This window comes from Schistocerca americana, chromosome 2, assembly GCF_021461395.2.
Source record: "Schistocerca americana isolate TAMUIC-IGC-003095 chromosome 2, iqSchAmer2.1, whole genome shotgun sequence".
Taxonomy (NCBI): domain Eukaryota; kingdom Metazoa; phylum Arthropoda; class Insecta; order Orthoptera; family Acrididae; genus Schistocerca; species Schistocerca americana.
The window spans coordinates 1,004,313,675-1,004,333,845 of record NC_060120.1 but is presented as its reverse complement, the minus strand read 5'-3'; the positions used below and the strand labels follow the sequence as shown (position 1 = coordinate 1,004,333,845).

Genomic DNA, 20,171 nt, shown 5'->3' with positions numbered 1-20,171 from the left:
TTGTGGGAAGCAATACTTTCTTAAGCTGCATCATTACGGGTGATGAGACATAGGTCCATCATTTCACACCTGACCCAAAAATAGACACATCCTCTCACCTCTGTGGAAGAAATGCAAAGTTTCGCCATCGGGAGTGAAGGTTGTGACTATTGTTTTCTTAGGAGTGTGTGTGCAGGGTTTACATCAAAGTGCACAACCATTATGCAACACTGAAATCTCTGCACACAATCCCCTAAATAACAAGTGGTATGGAAAATTAAGCAAATAGGTTGTTCTCCTACACGAGAAACCATCGCCATACACAATGCGTCCAATGCAGGCTTTGCTTTAAAATTTTCGATGGTGGTTTTTGAAGCATCCATGATACAGTCCAGATATTGCACAACGCACTTTCATCTTTCTGGTACGCTGAAAGAACATCTGGGACAAAAGAGACGTTTCATTAATGAGGATATTTACACAGCGATTCTCAAATGGTTTTGTGACCAAGGAGCAGGTTTCTATCCTCGAGAAATTTAACTATTAAATTGTTTACAGAGAAATGGTGACTCTGTGGAAAAATAGTGTCCTGTATCGGTGTCACATTAAAATGTAGTATGGGATTCAATAAAAGTTACTTGGCCTCCCATATTACTGTGTAACTTAAATTTTGAATTAAAAAACAAACCATATATTTAAAGTATCTGCATGACCACAGTTAGCTGGAAGATGTTGTTTCATTTGATTCAGATATCAGAATTGCGATCACTTGTCATTTGACCTCAACACTTCATCCTCAGCCAGCCGCATCCCTGTTCTGTTGACAATTGGACACAATGTTTATACGAGTCTATTGTTTAAATTTCGATACAGCCACATTCTAAGGGCATGAATGGAGAAGACAGAGTGAGGGACGAAGAGGTATTGAGAAGAGTTGCAGAGAACAGAAACCTCTTAGATACCACAAGAACAAAAAAGAAAAATTGACTGGGCCACATTTTGAGATGGCATTGCTTACTCCAGCAAGGAACTGAAAGGGTGTGTAATGGAAAGACGGGGGAGAAAGAAAGAGATTTCAGCTAAAGGACAGTGTTAGTGAGGAAAGCAATAATTACATGGAGCTAAAAAAGAAAGTGCAAGACAGGTAGAGGTGGCAGAGACCATGCCCAAACTTGCTGCAAGACAGAACAAGTATTGATGATGACATTGTGAGATATAGACATTACATTGCAAAGCAGAGGGAATTCTACAATTCAGAAATGCATAAGCAGTTGACATATTGAAGATACCTTAGAAATATAAAGGGGAAAAAAGACATGCTGTATGTGAATCTTCCTATTGCACCAAATTGTTTTGCCACCCATCGTGGTAACCTTGCAGGGGGTAGTAATTTTGATTTTTAGAGCTCATTTTACAGTTTCATTAACAGAATGAATATGAGCAAGGTATTTCATAATCAGAGTCCATCTTAAAAAAACATTTTTATCAGGTGTGTGACCACGTCACTTAAAACTGCCAATGTTTCATATATTGTAACAGACAGTCGTAAGTGGTCACATGCCCAAAAGAATTTTATTGAAAATACCAGTTTCATTCAGGAAATGTAGACAGCATTGCCAAACATGTGGAATTCTAAAGACAACTGGAAGGATATGTAATGAATTAGGGCTTTGAAATACTATATAAGATTGCCCAGAAATATGTACTTTGCATCAACAGCTAACAAAAGCTGTCATCGAAGGTTTATGTATTGCATTAGTTTGAATGTAAATTACGTTTCCTTTGCACCCTTTACCATTATTACATGAGTATGGAAGAGATCTGTAGATCAGCTATAGATTCGGTCATTTTGTAAGCTCAGTAGCGTCAGCGTGCCTTCATTGTGTCCTGAAGCTACCCAGGTTCTTCTGCCTCTTTCACATATTTCTGCCACTATCACACGTTTGTGTCTCTATCACATTCCTGCATTACTTTAGGCATTCTGAGTCTTCACATAAAAAATAATATGTCAGAACAAGAGAGATTCTGTCGTGTCCCACGTTTTAGTCACTCCATTCTATTGCATGTTATTGCAATAAAGTCTGATGAGATCCCTCGTGGTGTCAATTTGTAGCGAGTTCTCGCTTTGAAATGCACACTCCCCCTTCCGTCTTCTAACCAAATCATCATATTAGTCATTTTTCATTTTAAAAAAAGCTGTTTTGCATGTCAAATTCAATGGGCCAAATTTGCATACCTCGTCAACCTATTCCAAGTGACAAGCACCATTTTAAATGTATAAAGACATACATTGATAAAAGTGTGTTTTCAGAGGAGAGTATTTCACAATGCTTGGGAGTGGAATGATGGTGAGACTTAGTGCATGGCAACAAAAGTTCCTGATGAACATATTGAACAAGTTGTTACAGTATACGGAAAATAAATAAGCATTTGAATGAATAATGCAGGAAAATTAATGGACATGTAAAATGCATGTACAGCTTTTTTCTTTAAAAAATCACTGCATTAGGGGATTTATTAATAGTGATAAATAATAGGTATTGTATTCTTCAACACTTCTTACCAGAGGTCGTGCTTGCACATCCAGAGTTGGAAACCTTGTAAGAGACTTGCTGTCATATATAGAAGGCATCATGGAGATTATGGTAACAGTTCATGAATGTCCTGTCTATGCATATAAGGTGACATAAGAAATTAAACATCATTGCATAAGTGTGTAGAATCTTCTTAGTGTATAGAATGTAGAATCAGCTTGTTAATATGGATTGGGCAACATTAGTGGTAGAGGGTGGTTAGGTTTCTTTCCTGTCACGCACGCACTCCCTCCCTCCCTCCCTTTCTTCCTGGGACAGAATTTGTGTATCCTACCTTTCTGTGTCCCACATGAAAGTCAGAGAACGTTTCCAAATGTTTGTGAATCATGTAACTGAGGGAAGAGGTAGGTACCAGCCCATTATTCACTTAGTCAGATATAATCTGCCTAAAAATCACATCCAGGCTGGCGGGCACACTAGCGCTTGTCATAAATGCACTGGTTGGATTTGATCCAGGGCCGGTGTATGTCCACAAATCCTGGAAGCAGCATGCTGATGCGTGCAGCTGTTCAACTGGGTCCATACGTATATCGAATAATCTAGTAAAACACTGTAAAAAAAAAACTGCCCTCATGCCATACATATTATCCTTTAATACTTTATCAAATTTATTCAAAACTGTAAAAACTGAAAAAAAAAAATAGTTCTTGTGTTCAGGTTAATGTCTAGGCTTTCCTGTAAATGATTCTGGGATCATACCTAGGTATGATACCTTTGGATAGGACATATGCCATTTTATTATCCATCCTCATCCACATAAGCTAGTACACAGTTTATAAAAACTTCAGTGTTGATGATACATTAAGTGCCTAATCTACCTTCTTCTAAGGTATGTGTTAGTCTGTTATTGATACAGTTGTATTCTGGCTTCTCTGTAACTTTTGCTGCATGCTCAAGATTTTGTGTGTGTATGTTGCCTGTGCACATATCTGTAACTGTTGTGCATTTTGTGGTGATCACATGTTTTACTATGTAGCACGTCACTCATAGATTGGTCTTGTGTTCAAAGCTTTTTAGTCACTTCATAGCTAATAACTGTAAGAGAGAGAATGGTTTATTCCATTGGTAACATTGTGTTACAGCAGATACCTGTAAATAGGCAATGTTCGATTTTCAGGGATTGAGTTAAGTAGCACACAAGGTGTGAAAGCTATCATATTTCAACTGTTACAATATGTTGTTGAAAAGGGTGTATTTTTTACTGCTAGTTAGTTCTAACAAGAGAGATTTTTGTAAAATTAACATTAATGGATATTTATTCTTCTTTCATTAGCACTTATTGTGTGAAAGTGTCTTCAGTTTTTTTATTTCAGAACTTATTTGCAAAACTCCTCTGAAATAGTACATTTTATAATTGTTTCAGTTATCAGCAGTCTCCACATCAAAATCATGTTGTCTGACGCCAATCAGTTTAATGCTGTAGTAATCAAGTTGCACTTTTTTGTAGGATACAGTCACTGAATACACACGAAGTCAACAGTTGATAATAATACTTGTTTCTTAACTCCACAGCAAAGGTCTTATCCTGGGGATGGGAAATCCCTTGCTGGACATATCAGCCAAAGTACAAGAATCATTTCTGAAAAAATATGATATGAAACCTAACAATCAAATACTGGCAGAGGAAAAGCACAAACCATTGTATGAAGAGTTAGTGGAAAATTATAAAGTTGAATATACTGTTGGGGGCTCTACACAAAATGCACTCAGAGTTGCACAGGTAAATTGAAAATATAAATGTGAAACACATTTTGTCCCAATATATGTGTGAAATGATTGTAGTGTTAAAATGTTTATCAGTTGCTGTGTTGCCATTTATGAATTGTTGTTGCAATTTTAATGTCTTCCAATAAACTTGTGTAGAAATATTGTTTGTAATATGACTGTTGAGTGGTGTGTGAGTGTGTGTGTGTGTGTGTGTGTGTGTGTGTGTGTGTGTGTGACATATATGTTGAATAATAATAATAAGTCTAATTCAGCCTGTTCCCTTGGTAGTTTCAAATGAGATGTCGTGTATTTGCAAGGTCACATAGTTTTAATCCTTTCAAAGATATATGAGCAGCATTGTGTTATGGATGGGGAAAGGGTTACAAGAGAGAGTTAGTAGCAGACAGAAATACAGCCACAACAGAGCCAACAGAAAAATCAAGAAAAATTTAATAAGATCAGTGGAAACAAGAAAACTGAGTCCTGTAGAATTAAATGATGATTAATTTTATTCTTTTATCTTCTTAACCTTTGACTAAAATTTTCATTTTGTTACCATCTCTCCCTGCTTCTGAAATGGGTAATGTAGTTACTAGATACATTTCAAATGTCTAATCAAAGCAGGAAATCCTGCTGAATGAAATTTTAGTTACACTCCAGCAGCAACATGGAGATGTCACAGCTATTGGAGATCGATCTTTGCCTCCAGCCTTCACAACTGGTGGTGCCGCAGTCTATAAGCTGTCTTCACAAGAAGCACTCTAGGAAGAGGCTATCGCCTCGGAGCTCCTGTTTTGTCACCTAGTTGGACCTCACGACCTCCAGTTGACTATAACCACACACCTACCACATAGAGGACTCACTCTCTTGTGTACTCACATGATGGAATGTTCATTGTACCAGCTACTATCTGTCGTTAACTTTTGCACTGATCTAGGACCGTGTGAGGCTGGCTATCTTCTATTTGTGCAACATCAAACTTATACATTATTGTGTTTCTGCTGTGTCAGTTTAGTAAGTCCAATATACTTGATGAAAAAAATTTCCAACTTTTGCTGCAATTGGTCACTGAAATAACTCAGTGATGACAGATGACAATTTGTTCTGAATTGGGATTCAAACCTGGATTTCCCACTTTACGCAGAGCAGTCGCCTTAACCGCTTTAGCTATCTGAGCACGTCTCCTGCCCAACCTAAATCTCTCTATGCTGCACATTACTGAGTAGTGCCCCATATCCATTATTCTTCACACACAGCTGTACTGTATTCCCTCGAGAGATCAAACATTATTGTGCATCTGCACTGAAAGATAAATATGCCGTCAGATGCTTATTTGGGTATGGTGCTTGTTCTTTCATATGTGTATGACTGAACAACATACCATACCTATACAATGAGGTAACAAAAGTCATGGTATAGCGGTATGCACATATGTGGAGCTTGTTTCCAAAAGGTACCAAATCCAAATGGGCAAATTGTTGAGTTGTTGCTTTGTTGTGCTTCATGACTTTCCCTGTTTTTAGAAGACCAAATTGATGGTGCAGTGTTTATCTTTAGCATACTAGTGTAGAAGGGGATACAAAATCAACTAAGTGCGAAGTCTATGCATTTCACTCATTTATTTGTGTACATAGAATGAACCAGCCAGAATGCAACCTCAATATGAGTTCTATTTTTGGATGTAGGTTGAGTTAGTTGCTTTTTCTAAGGAGATGGAAATTGCCCTGACTGCTGTGAAGTGATTCGAAGCAGCTACAAGTGTGTGTGTGTGTGTGTGTGTGTGTGTGTGTGTGTGTGTGTGTGTGTGTGTGTGTGTGTGTGTGCGTGCGCGCGTGCGTGCGCGCTCGCGCGTCAGGCTCCTGATAGACAGGTACCAGAGATATCAGACTTAAAGTACTATCCTCAGGAATATAGGACAGGTCATCTCTTGTCAACTCAACTGAGAGTCAGGGAGAATTGAAACTTAGCAAGTGCAACACAACTTTACCTGGGAACCAGGTGGGAAATTTTAGGTGTCTGTCATCAACAGTTGAAACGTTTGGTGAAGAGCGGTACGCTGTTGGGAAATAAGAACCACCATGTGCACTCAGTTTTAATAACTGGAGAGGGCCACATTCAACATGTTGTGGAGGCTGTTCTGGCAGCCATTGAGGGTAAAGTGTGCAACCAGTTGCAGACTACACTAGAAAAGACAATGCCTGTCATCTGGGCTCCAGCAGCCATACTTAATAATTTCAGCAACTGCTGAGGGAGGTTGACAAGATTAGCATTGCCCACAGAATTTTATTGAAGTTCATAATATGTAGCTTTGTCTTCAGAACTGAGTCCCCCTGGTTCAGGGTTAGCTGGAAGGCATGAACCAGAGACTTCATAGGTTCTGTGTCAAGCTATAGTCTGCTCAAATTTACCTTAGGATTGACAGCTACAATGGAAGTGGTGGTTTGATGCCCATGCAGAAAGCACAGCAAACATTAGGTCAATCTGACAAAACTTGTAGCCACAGCAACCACCCCCAGCTGACAAACATTCACCCCCAGTACTTCCCACATACACTGTGCTTGAGTTTCAGGCCGCTTGCTGTCCTGTATGATCATTCATTGCATCTTGTGCTTTTGTTTTGTTTTTCAAACAATGGAAAATCCAGTATGGAATGTAACAATACCAGAGAAGGAAAGTTGCTACTCACCATATAGCGGAGATGCTGAGTCGCAATAGGCACAATAAAAAGATTCACACAATCATAGCTTTCAGCCATTAAGGCCTTTGTCAGCAGTAGACACACACACACACACACACACACACACACACACACACACACACACACACATAAATGCAACTTGCACACACGTCTGCAGTCTCAGAGAGCTGAAACTACCAGCTGCTTGAGTGTATGTGTGTGAGTGTGTGTGTGTGTGTGTGTGTGTGTGTGTGTGTGTGTGTGTCTGCTGCTGACAAAGACCTTAATGGCCGAAAGCAATGATTGTGTGAATCTTTTTATTGTGCCTATCGCGACACAGCATCTCCGCTATATGGTGAGTAGCAAATTTCCTTCTCTAGTATTCTTTTGTTTTTCGTGTGTACAGGAATTATTTGATTTGTTGTGACTGTTACTTGTGTGATAATGAACACTGTTAAAGCAGGTTCATCAAAAGTTACGAGAATGAATGAGTACATTGTCATTCTCTTCGCTGGGGTGTACCCATACAAGCTCATTAAACCCCCCAGGGGGTCCACAACTCTTTTGTGGATACGTGCGTAGCGAGCACGGGATCCTAAGCTAATGTGGCCCTCCTTCCTTTCCGGGCTGCATACCTTCCTTTTCCGCATCCTTCCACCCCCATCATCGCCCCCCCCCCCCTCCCCCCCGCAACCTCTGCCTCTTTCCTTCCCTTTCTCCCCCTCTGAGAGTATGTTTTGTGCCTACATCCGGAGACGAACGCTCGAAAATGTAACACATTCTTTGCTTTCTCTGCTTGCAAGTCTTGGTCCTTCCTTTGTCCTTCTCTTTTCCTTACCTCTTCTCTTTACCCTTTTCTCCGCTGTGGCGTTTGAGACCTCTCTTCTTTCCTTTCCCTTTCTTTGTTTTTCCTCGCTGTGTGTGTCTGAAGGCCAACTCACGCATTTCCATGCGTAGCCGGTGACGGGGTAACGCGTAATTCCCCGCCCCGTGTAGACAGGTAGGACACGTACGTACCCCCTGGTAACGGCCGGGCCCAGGGAGGGGTGATTACCCGAGCTGATACCTTCCGAAAGTGCCGATTGGTCCCTCCGTCCATTTTTCAGGAGGTGTGACCTGAGGTGTGAACAATCACCTAAAGCGGGAGTGCCCTCAGAGAGGCCCCCCACAAGGGAGGAGCGCACCATCGGAGATGCCGGTAACCATGGGGGATACTTCCGCAATGGTTTCCTCATCTTCTACTATGTCTGCTCACAAGCATAAGTTCAATGAGTCTCAGCCACAGACAGTTCTTCCATCGTTGCCACAGTTCCTTGTTGTTTCTCGGTCTGACGAAGGTCACGACTTCTCCACAGTCAACCCTTTCATTATTCAGAAAGGTGTCGACACAATTGCAGGTCCTGTAAAGACTTGTTCCAGATTACAAAATGGCACCTTGTTGTTAGAAACAGTCAGTGCCCTCCAGGCACAAAAATTGCTGCATACTTCACTGCTACACACCTTCTCTGTCCGGGTGGAAGCGCACCACACTTTAAATTCCTCACATGGGGTCGTTTATACATGCTCCCTCGACGGATTGTCCAACGAGGAAATTCAACACTACCTCTCTGACCAGGGCATAACCGCTGTTCAATGAGTCTTGAAAAGGGTTGACACGAACATCGTTCCAACCCGTACTGTCTTCTTGACATTTGACAGAGTTCAACTCCCATCGAACATAAAAGCAGGCTATGAGATAATTTCCATTCGCCCTTACATCCCAAACCCTACACATTGCTATCAGTGTCAGTGGTTCAATCATATCAGCCAGTCCTGTTCCAATCCGGCCAAATGTGTTACGTGTGGTAAGGATGCCCATGAGGGTGCTTGTCCATCTCCATCCCCTCGTTGCATCAACTGTATGGGTGACCACGCTGCTTCCTCTAGAGATTTCCCCATTTTTAAAGACAAAAAAACTCTTTTAGGAAATCAGAGTGAAGGAAAAGGTGTCGAACTTTGCTGCTCGAAAATTATTCGCCAGTCGAAAGCCGACTGTGCCTCAGACAGGTAAATACAGCACTGTCCTTGCCTCTCCTCGGCCAACAAAGGAGGTGGCCACGCAGACTTGTGATCTCACCTTTAGTGCCACGGTCGTCAGATCGGCCAGTGCAAAGATCGCCCATTCCACCTCCCCACTTTCGCCTGCTCGCTGTATGGCTCACCCTTCATCGGGTTCTGCTAAATCTCGAGCCCAAAAGTCAGGCACCCGGATTTCCAAAAAAGAGCCTACTCGTGAAGATTTTTTACGTACCCCAACTTCACAACCATCGGTTCCTCCTTCATCTAGATATCCTGTTTCCAAGAAGGCTAATAAGAAACCCAGTTCCTCTCCTTCTCCGCCACGGCGTGTCTCATCTACTGCACCACCTTGCGGTAGCCGCTCTCGGCCATCTTCTGTGTCGCCGAGGCGCACTGCTGGCGGCCGATCAACCGCCCGATCCCTAGTGGCAGGAGCTGCTCCTGAACAACCTATGGATCAGGATCTTCTGCCTTCGGCTGAATGCCGTTCCACGCTGTCGGTCGCAAGCTCTGAGCAGCCATTGAGTTGAGGGCAACCTTGGTCACATTCTTCCATTTTCTGTCGTCCCTATGTCCATTATCCATATGAATATCCGCGGCATTCGAGCCAATCGGGATGAAGTCTCGATCCTCTTACGATCCTACTTGCCGGTCATCTTCTGTCTTCAGGAAACAAAGCTGCGTCCCCACGACCGCTTTGTTTTCCCACATTTTCAGTCAGTCCGATTTGATCTCCCCTCTGTTGAAGGCACTCCACTACATGGAGGACTCATGATTCTTCTCCATGATACTCTCCATTATCACCCAATCCCCTTAAACACTTCCTTCCAAGCTGTCGCTGTCCGTCTTTCCCTTTCTGGATACACCTTCTCTCTTTGTACTGTTTACATTCCATCGTCCACACCAATGGCACGAGCTGATCTCCTTCATCTTCTTGGTCAGCTTCCACCCCCCTATTTGCTGGTTGGGGACTTCAATGCCCACCACCCGCTTTGGGGATCTCCACATCCTTGTCCGTGTGGCTCACTATTGATAGACGTCTTCCTCCAACCGGATCTTGTATGCCTCAACACTGGGGACCCAACATTTTTGTCTGTCTCCATGACATATTTCTCTCATTTGGACCTTTCGGTCGATATTGTTCTGCTAGCTCGGCGCTTCGAATGGTTCGCCCTTGCTGATACACACTAGAGTGACCACTTTCCATGTGTCCTTCGATTGCAGCCACAACTGCCATATATGCGCCCGCGACACTGGAAGTTTGCCCAAGCCGATTGGACACTTTTTTCGATGACCGTCACTTTCCTAGCGTCGACGATGAGGTCACTCATATTACAGACGTTATTCTTACAGCTGCGGAACGTTCAATACAAGGTTTTGCTTTACTCCTGGAGCAGGAGCAGGGTGGTTGTGGTTGGGGCCTCTCTTCATGTTTTCTCAGTCTGAGACCCAGTGACCACTCCCTGGTGGAAAATTCTTTTTTCCAATTTTTAGATTTGGTCTCACCTTTTATGCCATTTACTCTGTGCTTTAACTTCCTTGTTTTATAGTTTGACTCCCCTTACTGGATCCATCCACTTTTAGCAGACCCTCTTTCTTCTGTGAGTAACTTTGGAATCACAGGGCTGATGACTATGCTGTTTGGTCCCATAAACCCCCTCAATTAACCAATCAATTTCAAAATGTGTCAGGGAAAAATTCTATAACTTGTCTGGAAATCAGGGAATTTCACTTGGAAAAACTTGTGGCAACCATGTATACAGATATTAATATTGGTGCCATGAAAGAGTTGAGACTGCTAAAATTGAACAAGATCCCAGGGCTTGATGGAATACTTATCAGATTCTACAGGGAATTTGCATCGGAGTTAACCCCTCTTTTAGCCATAATATACTGCAAATCATTCATACTTTGTGAAGTCGCTAAAAGAAAGCACACATCACACCCTTTAGAAGAACGTCGGAAGTGATCCACAAAACTACTGTCCAACAAAAATGAAATCCGCCTGTTGTAGATTCTTAGAACATCATCTGCACATAAAAAGGTAACTTTAAAAATTTAAAAAAAGGCAAGGATTCTTGAATAGCCAGTCATTTGAATCCAACTCTTTACTTTTTCTCACATCATTGTGAAAGCCATTGGCCAAGTACCCACTACCACACCAGCAGATATTAACAAAAATACAATCATATTGGATAACAAACAAAATTTGTTACTGGATTTATCATTTTTTGTAGGGAGGACACAGCATGCTATTTTACATGAAGTCTTCAACAGATTTGGAAGTAGCTGCAGGTGTGCCCCAGAGAAATGTTTTGGGATCCTTGCTATTTGCATAGTATAAGAATGACCTAAGACTTTTTACAAATGATGTGTTCTGTGTTATAAAGTAGTGCCTGAAAGAATCTGCAGAAATATACAGTCAGTGCTTTTAAGAGGTGCAAAGATCTTGCTTTAAATTTTCAGAAATGTAAAATTGAGCACTTCTCAAAATGCATAAAACTGTTATCCTATCACAGCAGTAGCAGTGAGTCACAATTGGAATAACTCAACTTAAACAAATATCTAAGTGTAACAGTGTGTGGGCATATGAACTGGAATGATCACATTGAATCAGTCATAGGTGAAGCAGGTTCATTGGTAGGGTACAAACTCTCACGCAGATCATCCTAGAACCTTGTTGAAATATGTGCAACCCACACAAAATACTGTAGGTTTGTCGGGAGATACTGATCATATGCAAAGAAATGCAACATGAATAGTCACAGGTTTGTTTTACCTATGGCAGAGCATCACAGAAGTTGCCAAAAAACCTGGACCTGCAAAAACCTGTGTATTTAGTTTGAAGGACCAGTGTGAAGTGTGAAATTGCAATGAATTACAAACATCAGCTGTGTACAGGACATCGATAGAAATCAACGGGGAGAGTTGACTGGAATTCGAACCTGGGATATCCTGCTTACTATGCAGGCACTCTAACCCCTAAGCTACTGAGGTCACAGGAATTAGCTCGGCTGCGTGGGCTTATCCCAAGCCCCTCCCCCCCTCCCCCCCCCCCCCCCCCCCCATCCCCAGGCAGACCCACATTCTAAACTTACTCCAGAAACTATGAAAGTAGTTCTCCCTGCCCATTAATCTCAATGCTCATGGCAAGGCGTATTCCTGCAAGAGTTCAAGCATATGTGTGCATTCGTATAGAAATGATCCTTGGCTTGTGATCTCCGTAATTATATGTGTATGTTGTCTGTTCTTTTGGACATGTCCGAAAGAATTGACACAATGGTGGATCATGACAGCCATGAAGAATGAAATTTCAATGAATTGCAAACATCAGCTGTGCACGGAACATTGATGGAAATCAATGGTAGGAGCACCTGCCTGGTAAGCAGGAGATCCCGGGTTCGAATCCCAGTGTGGCACATTTTCAACTCTCCCCGTTGATTTCTATCATCGTCCCATACACAGCTGATGTTTGTAATTCAATGAGATTTCATTCTTTACAGCTGTCATGATCTACCGTGGTGTCTGTTCTTTTGGACATGTCCGAAAGAACAGAAACCATACATATACCAGTATGAAGTGATGAATCTAGAAATAATTACAACTCTTTAATAATCAACTGCAAAGGGATTGCAAAGATAAGATTAGACAAAGTACTGTGTGCACAGAGACATTTAATCAATCATTCTTGGAAAATATGGAATGGGAAAATACTTTATTTTGCTGTGCACTTCACAGTGGTTCGCAGAGTATTGATGTAGATGTTGATAAATTTGTTGAAAGCAGGAGCACCAGAATGCAGAGCCCCACCGTGAACCATAGAAAAGAATAAGGACTCCACATGAAAACAGATGTTATGTTTTGTTATTGCAGTAGTGTAAACACAGATCATCGTAAATTGATTTCTGTTGTTGACAATAAATGATATAGAGGACATGTGTACTGGGAAGTGACTGCAACATGTCTTTGATTACAATTCTTTTCAATTTTTCATTATTATTTTAAGAAGAGGAGTGTTTCCATTTGGTCTGCAGTATGTTATCTGTACTTACTTTAATATTCTTCGAGCCAAGGTGGAAAGAATAATTTCATGTGCAGGAACAGACATGCAAAAACAAACTGTGAGAAATGCTTGCTTTCAGAATTTGAAGTTCCTGTCTGCACTAGAATGGATGGAAGAATGGAGGAAACATGATTGTTAAAGGATAAAGTAAGAGTACCCCCGGGAAATGCTATAGGGCAGGAAGAGAGGGAAATTGGCAGTTGATTGTGTCAAGTTTTGTTGAAATGTCTGTAGCGTGTCATTTGATAAGCATTAGATTTGGCTTTTCTTTTTCTTTTATTTTGCCGTTACTTTTACATATGTTGCATCATTTATCCCCATCTTAAAAGCACCCTAGGAAAAATTATTATAGAAGTATAACTAACAGTTAACACCTGACCTAATTCATTCTTTTCTTTTCACTTCTAGTGGATTCTTTGTGAACCTAATGTTACAGTTTTCATGGGTTGTGTTGGCAAAGACAAATTCAGCACGATTATGGAAACAAAGGCCCGAGCAGAGGGAGTAGATGTGAAATACCAGTATACAGATAAAGAACCTACAGGTTTGTGCTCATTAATTTAGGTCTAATATACAGCTTTAATTGCTCCTCTCATGTAAATATTTATGCTTTTCTTTTTCTCTCAGCTCTCTACTCATGAATGGACATCCATTTTAAGATTTGCATTAAAAAATGTGCTTTCATCAGCTCTTGCCTACATTTGCAGTTAAACAGTACAGTTGTATCCAAGGAATACAGAACAAATGTCCTTTCCTCTGTTACATTTGTTGTGAAATGTAAAGAAAATTATTTGTGAAAATAAGTGATGGGGGAGTTCCTAGTTCATTGCAGCCATCATATTGAATCCTAGTACATAAAATATCTTCGAACTACAATTGCATATGCCACTGAGCTACTGGTTTTATTCCTCTCGTTGGCAGCACCATACAAGTGAAATACAGATTACTCGTTCTACACCCCATGGTACACTCTCCTCGCACCCTGGCTGATCTTTCCATACCTCACCTAACATAAAAATCTTTTGACTTCTTCACCTTGAGCTAACAGAGCATTTAAATCTCACATTTGACAGCTTACCGTAATAAATCTTCGTATTAAAACATGATATGATCAGCACTTCACTATGTTTTAGGACATATGCCCATCATATTAGTTAGTTATGAACTTATGAAACCAATAAGCAATTGCTTACTTTTTAGCATTATGGTATGTTAAAGTAAAATTGGTTGGAGAAAAACCTATATTAATATCAATAGCTCAGATGGAAAACCAGTCCTAAGCAAAGAAGGAAAAGCAGAAAGGTTGAGAGGAGTATATAGAGAGTCTATACAAGGGAGATGTACTTGAAGACAATATTATGGAAATGCAAGAGGATCTAGATGAAGATGTGAAGGGAGATATAATATTGTGTGAAGAATTTGATAAAGCACTGAAAGACTTAAGCTGAAACAAAGGCCCCGGGAGTAGATAACATTCCATTAGAACTACTGATAGCCTTGGGAGAGCCAGCCATGACAAAACTCTTCCATCTGGTGAGCAAGATCTATGACACAGGAGAACTACCTCCAGATTTTAAAAAGGATATAATAGTTCCAATTTCAAAGAAAGCGGTTGGTGACGGGTGTGAAAATTATAGAATTATGAGTTTAGTAAGTCACAGTTGCAAATTACTAACACAAATCCTTTACAAAACAATGGAAAAACTGGTAGAAGCTGACCCCGAGGAAGATAAGTTTGGATTCTGGAGAAATGTAGAAACATGTGAGGCAATACTGACCCTACGACTTCTCATAGAAGACAGGCTAGGGAAAGGAAGACCTACATTTATAACATTTTTAGATTTGGTGAAACCTTTTGACTATGTTTGACTGGAGTAGTCTCTTTCCAATTCTAAGTATGGCAGGGGTAAAATAAAGGAAGTGAAAAGCTATTTACAATTTACACAGGAACCAGATGGCAGTTATGAGAGTCGAGGGGCGTGAAAGGGAAGCAGTGGTTGAGAAGCGAATGAGCAAGGGTTCTAGCCGATCCTCGATGTTATTCAATCTGCGTATTGAGCAAACATAAATGGAAACAAAGAAAAGTTTCGAGTTGGAATTAAAGTCCAGGGTGGAGAAATAAAAACTTTTAGGTTTGCTAATGATATTGTAATTCTGGCAGAGACAGCAAAGGACTTGGAAGAGCAGTTGAATGGAATGGACCGTGTCTTGAAAGGAAGATATAATATGAACATCAACAAAAGCAAAACAAGGATAATGGAATGTAGTCAAATTAAATCAGGTGATGCTGAAGGAATCAGATTAGGAAATGAGACTCTTAAAGTGGTAAAGGAGTTTTGCTATTTGGGGAGCAAAATAACTGATGATGGTCGAAGTAGAGAGGATATAAAATGTAGACTGGCAATGGCAAGAAAATCATTTCTGAAGAAGAGAAATTTGTTGACAGTGAGTACAGATTTAAGTGTCATGAAGTCCTTTCTGGAAGTATTTGTATGGAGTGTAGCCCTGTATGGATGTGAAACATGGATGATAGATAGTTTAGTCAAGAAGACAGTAGAGGCTCTTGAAATGTGGTGCTACAGAAGAATGCTGAAGATTAGATGGATAGATCGTGTAACTAATGAGGAAGTACTGAATAGAATTGGGGAGAGGAGGAATTTGTGGTACAGCCTGACCAGAAGAGAAATTTGTGGTACAACCTGACCGGAAGAAGGTATTGGTTGGTAGGACACATTCTGAGACATCAAGGAACCATCAGTTTAGTACTGTAGGGAAGTGTGGAAGGTAAAAATCATAGGCGGAGACCAAGAGATGAGTACACGAAGCGGATTGAGAAGGATGTATGTTACAGTAGATACTCAGAGATGAAGAGGCTTGCACAGGATAGAATAGGATGGAGAGCTGCATCAAACCAGTCTTTGGACTGAAGACCACAACAACAAAGTGAAACTGCTTTCCATTTATATGCCAGTTTGCAGGTCACAAAATTGCAAACAGTAACAAGGATTTTGAGTTCAGGAAATGGAAATGAGATGGCTGTAGTGAAAGTTGATGCTGTGTCCTGCAATAACAAGTGTCATTTCAGTAAAGGAAAAGTCAACCCACCCTCAACAGAAATAACATGGGAACGTGTTAAGTAGACGGCGTGAGTGCTGTTATTCAGCCACCATTTCAAAAGAGCAGATAAAATTTGTTTCCGTTATTTGAGAATTTGTAGCCCTGTTAAATTTGTAAATGTTTCTTATAAATGTTATGGCTGCACTAGAATGTTATATATTTCACTGCACATCTGACTCCAATGATTATTTCTGTTTTTGTTTAAGGTACCTGTGCCGTTCTCATTACATCAAATGGTGCTGAACGCTCTTTATGTGCCAATCTGGCTGCTGCAAATTGTTTCACAATTGATCATATCAGACATCCAGAGAACAGGAAACTCATAGATAATGCATTGTACTACTATGTATCGGTGCGTAATGTTTTATCGGATATTTTGCCACCATTATTTTTAAATACCTCTAACGTAATATTGAAGCACATACTTTTATATCAATTCATAATCATAGTGATTTCATCTGCACTCATAGTGCAAGTATTTTTTATGGACTCCATATAATGCTGTTAGTTCTGGTTTTGCCAAATATTTGTTTCTTTTGTCTAGTTATACCTTTCCAGGTCACATTATTAACAGAAGGTGCTTCCAGTACAAAAATATGGGTGGCATAATTTTGTTTATGAACTACTGATTGGTGTAATATGCTTGGTTGGAGCAAAATTTAATTTTTACATGTTTAATATAAGAAGTGCTGCAACTGAGTAAAAATTAAAACTATTTTTCGCCAATGAGGAAGAGTATTTGAAGGGGAAGTGACAACCCTTGACTACAGGATTTACAGGCACAATTATTTTTAGCATTGTTCGTCCTGACAGAACTGAAATGTCTTGTTTTTTTGGCAGTGATTTTTTTCTATTGTGTCAATAAAATTATGTAGCAGAAATTCCATTGTGGGATCTGTAACTAATACCACAATTCGTAATTTTGTTTGACTAGTTGATGGCAACAAATACTAAAGCCCCTTTTACACGATCAATTTTCTTGTGTGAGCTGACTATTTGAGACAAGTGAGTCTACTGCAGTGCCTGTGGCGTTTTATTCCTGTAGTGAGTCTTGTCTCTTTCAAGTGGTCATTTTTCATTTACACATTGATGCCAGAATTGAGTGTGTGGTATGAGCTGTCCGCTGTGCAGTTTGTCATCTGAATAGTGAAAGTGAAGTTATGAGAGATTATCCTTCTCATGAAAAAATCGAAATACTGTAACAAAATGTAGCAACAATCAGAATTGTATGAAGTAGCAAGACTTTTACACAGCCAAGATATAATCATTTGTAGTATATTTTATTTGCAAAGCTCTCACTGAATATTCTTATAGCTTCATGAGAGGTGAATGTTAGGCCAGAAATATAATGAAATTGGAGCTTGACTCATTGTCTTCATGGTATCACAGGGCTGGGGACAACTGGAAATTTTGGGAAAAACCTGGGAATTTTTAATCTGGGAGAAAGCCATGAAAATCCTGGGAATCTTTTAGAACTCTGGGAATTTTTCATTGTTTTAGTCTTGAGTTAAATTTTTGTAATTTTGACTGGTAAAAACTGATACTCTAACAAAGAATACTGCTGTATTCCGCTACTGCAGAATAATACTATGGCAGTAAGATATAAACAAGAGGAAAATACCAGTATGAAACTTAAGATACAAAGAAAATTTGCCATTTACAACAATAAAACATAGTTCGCACACAAGCGTCCACCGACAGCAAAATTTGTCAATCGCTGTAGGACAAAGAGTATACAATACTTCGTAACAACAAACTTCTTTCAATGAGTGTGGTGTCACAACTGCTTAAATTAGGTTTGTTTGAGCAGTTGGCAGTGGTCGCATGCAGAGAGCTGAGCAGGACCTTCTCCTGCTTCTCACTGTTTTGAAATGTGGCTCTTGGGTGTATAAGCTGTAGCTGTAAGCAGCAAGATACTACCCAGAAAAATTGTTCTGGCATACCCAAGCTGCCATATGTGCGGTTGCACAGAGCAGTCGAAGTTGTAGTGGCGAGTAGTCTCCATGTGACCCGCATTTACGTTTTCCGCTTTTGCTGTTCTCTCTTCATTTATGGCTCTCACATTAGATGAAAACAAAACTGATTTGTTTGGCTGGGAGTTATCAAATGAATTAAAATACAGTCTCGTAGTTATGGAAGGCTAAAATATGTTATTAGTTTCAGTTTTCTGATTGTATTTTATTTCCATGTTATTGGCAATCAAGTATTAATCACTTTGCAGAACAATCATGTTATTTTTGTTGGTTTGCTAAATAAAAGTGGCTTTTCTTAATCTTTCCTGCAGAGACAGTAAATTTATTTGAAATGAAGTGTTTCATTGCACACCGTTAGCTAATTTCAACTGCTCACTGCATTTCAAGTGCCGTTTTCATTTCTGCCATATGTGGTATTATGGCATAATAAAGAACCAAGCATGAGATAATACAGTGGTGGTACTCCAAGAACATTGGCTTTCCAAAAAACACGCTGTAAAGCTTTAACAGAATTTTACATATCTGCCTTCCGTGAGACATTGTGTTTTTCGATCACAGGACATGTTTCAACACTTGTATGGTACCTCTTCAAGGCCTGACTTTATTTCTTAATTTATGTTGTTTATGTCTTAAATTTACAGAACATCATTCTTCAGTAAATTGGAGACTGGTAGCACACCATGTTTTATCAATGTAGCTCCCCACAAGGCTTTATATTTACTCCTAGAGTAGATTATAAACTGCCAATTGCAAAGTTTCTTGGCTTCACACATAACCTTGTTAATTTTATACACTTTGAAACAGTCACAAAAGCTTATTATTCTTAGTTCTGGTGTGTAAAAACAACAGTTTTTTATTTTCTCAAGAAATTGGTATTTGTTCTTACTAGCTTTTTGCAGTGCAAAGTATATGTAAACTTGATTGGAAATGCTACATAACAGTATTTCAGAGTAAAAAAAAAAGTATCTGTGATAAAGCCACCTCATAGCAAAATATTAGGGTATGTTAAGGTGTAATGTCTTATTTTTGCCGGCCGGAGTGGCCGAGCGGTTCTAGTCGCTACAGTCTGGAACCGCGTGACTGTTACGGTCGCAGGTTCGAATCCTGCCTCGGGCATGGATGTTGTGTTGTCCTTAGGTTAGTTAGGTTTAAGTAGTTGTGTAAGTTCTAGGGGACTGATGACCTCAGCAGTTATGTCCCGATGTGCTCAGAGCCATTTGAACCATTTGAAATTTGTATAATTTTTAAAAAAATATTGTGCCAAGGACTGCTTTCTAATTTTGCATATCTTGGATAGGATATGATAAAACAATTGTCGTAAGTACAAGAACTCCATATGTCCCATCTGAACAATGTGCCGCACTGCTGCGCATGGTCTTGTGATGCTCCACTGCGCATGAAATCCCAAACAGAAATTGTAGTGATTCGAGAATTTCTGTGTAAATTCTAGAACCACTCAGCCTTCTACCACCTCGAACACATGATATTCTGGATATGAGTGTGGGATGGTAGAATCCTACCTACTGGGCATCACATGTTTCAGTCGCGGGAAGAAAGTAGATGCGACGGACGAAAGGCACCGACAAGTACCTGTCAGGCAATCCATAGATGGATTAGTGAGTGTGTAAGGAAGAACCATGGAGTTTATTTGCAGCTCAGTGCTTATTGTGTCATTGACTATTGTTATTAAAACAAGGACAGTTGAAAAAAACTCTTGACATAGCCTTGCTATAGGCAAGACATTTTTTCTGATTCATGTTCAGAGAAGTTATGGTATCTAAGCTAACTTTCTTTTAACTGTAACCCAATTTGTTTCCGATGTTCGGCGGTATGAGAGACTTACAGGAAGTTACATATTTATGTGGAAAGTGAGAGTTTTATTGTGTATGGAGGTTAAATACATTGTTAATTGACGAAAAGTAAAGTTTGTGTGTCTGCTTATTTCATAAGTAGAAAGAGTCAAAAAATTCCTGTACCTAGCGTTTTTCTACAGAGAAGAAGTC

At 40.0% G+C, this 20,171-nt stretch overlaps 1 protein-coding gene across 4 annotated transcripts in view; it reads left to right on the top strand.

Moving 5' to 3' along the window:
- LOC124596327 (adenosine kinase) overlaps window positions 1–20,171 on the top strand; it is a 108,327-nt gene that overhangs the window by 6,953 nt on the left and 81,203 nt on the right. For all 4 annotated transcript variants that reach the window (XM_047135426.1, XM_047135429.1, XM_047135430.1 and 1 more), the window contains 3 exons: window positions 4,086–4,293; window positions 13,487–13,622; window positions 16,402–16,547. In XM_047135426.1, coding sequence (XP_046991382.1) covers window positions 4,086–4,293; window positions 13,487–13,622; window positions 16,402–16,547 — 490 coding nt within the window. The remainder of the gene's footprint in view (window positions 1–4,085; window positions 4,294–13,486; window positions 13,623–16,401; window positions 16,548–20,171) is intronic.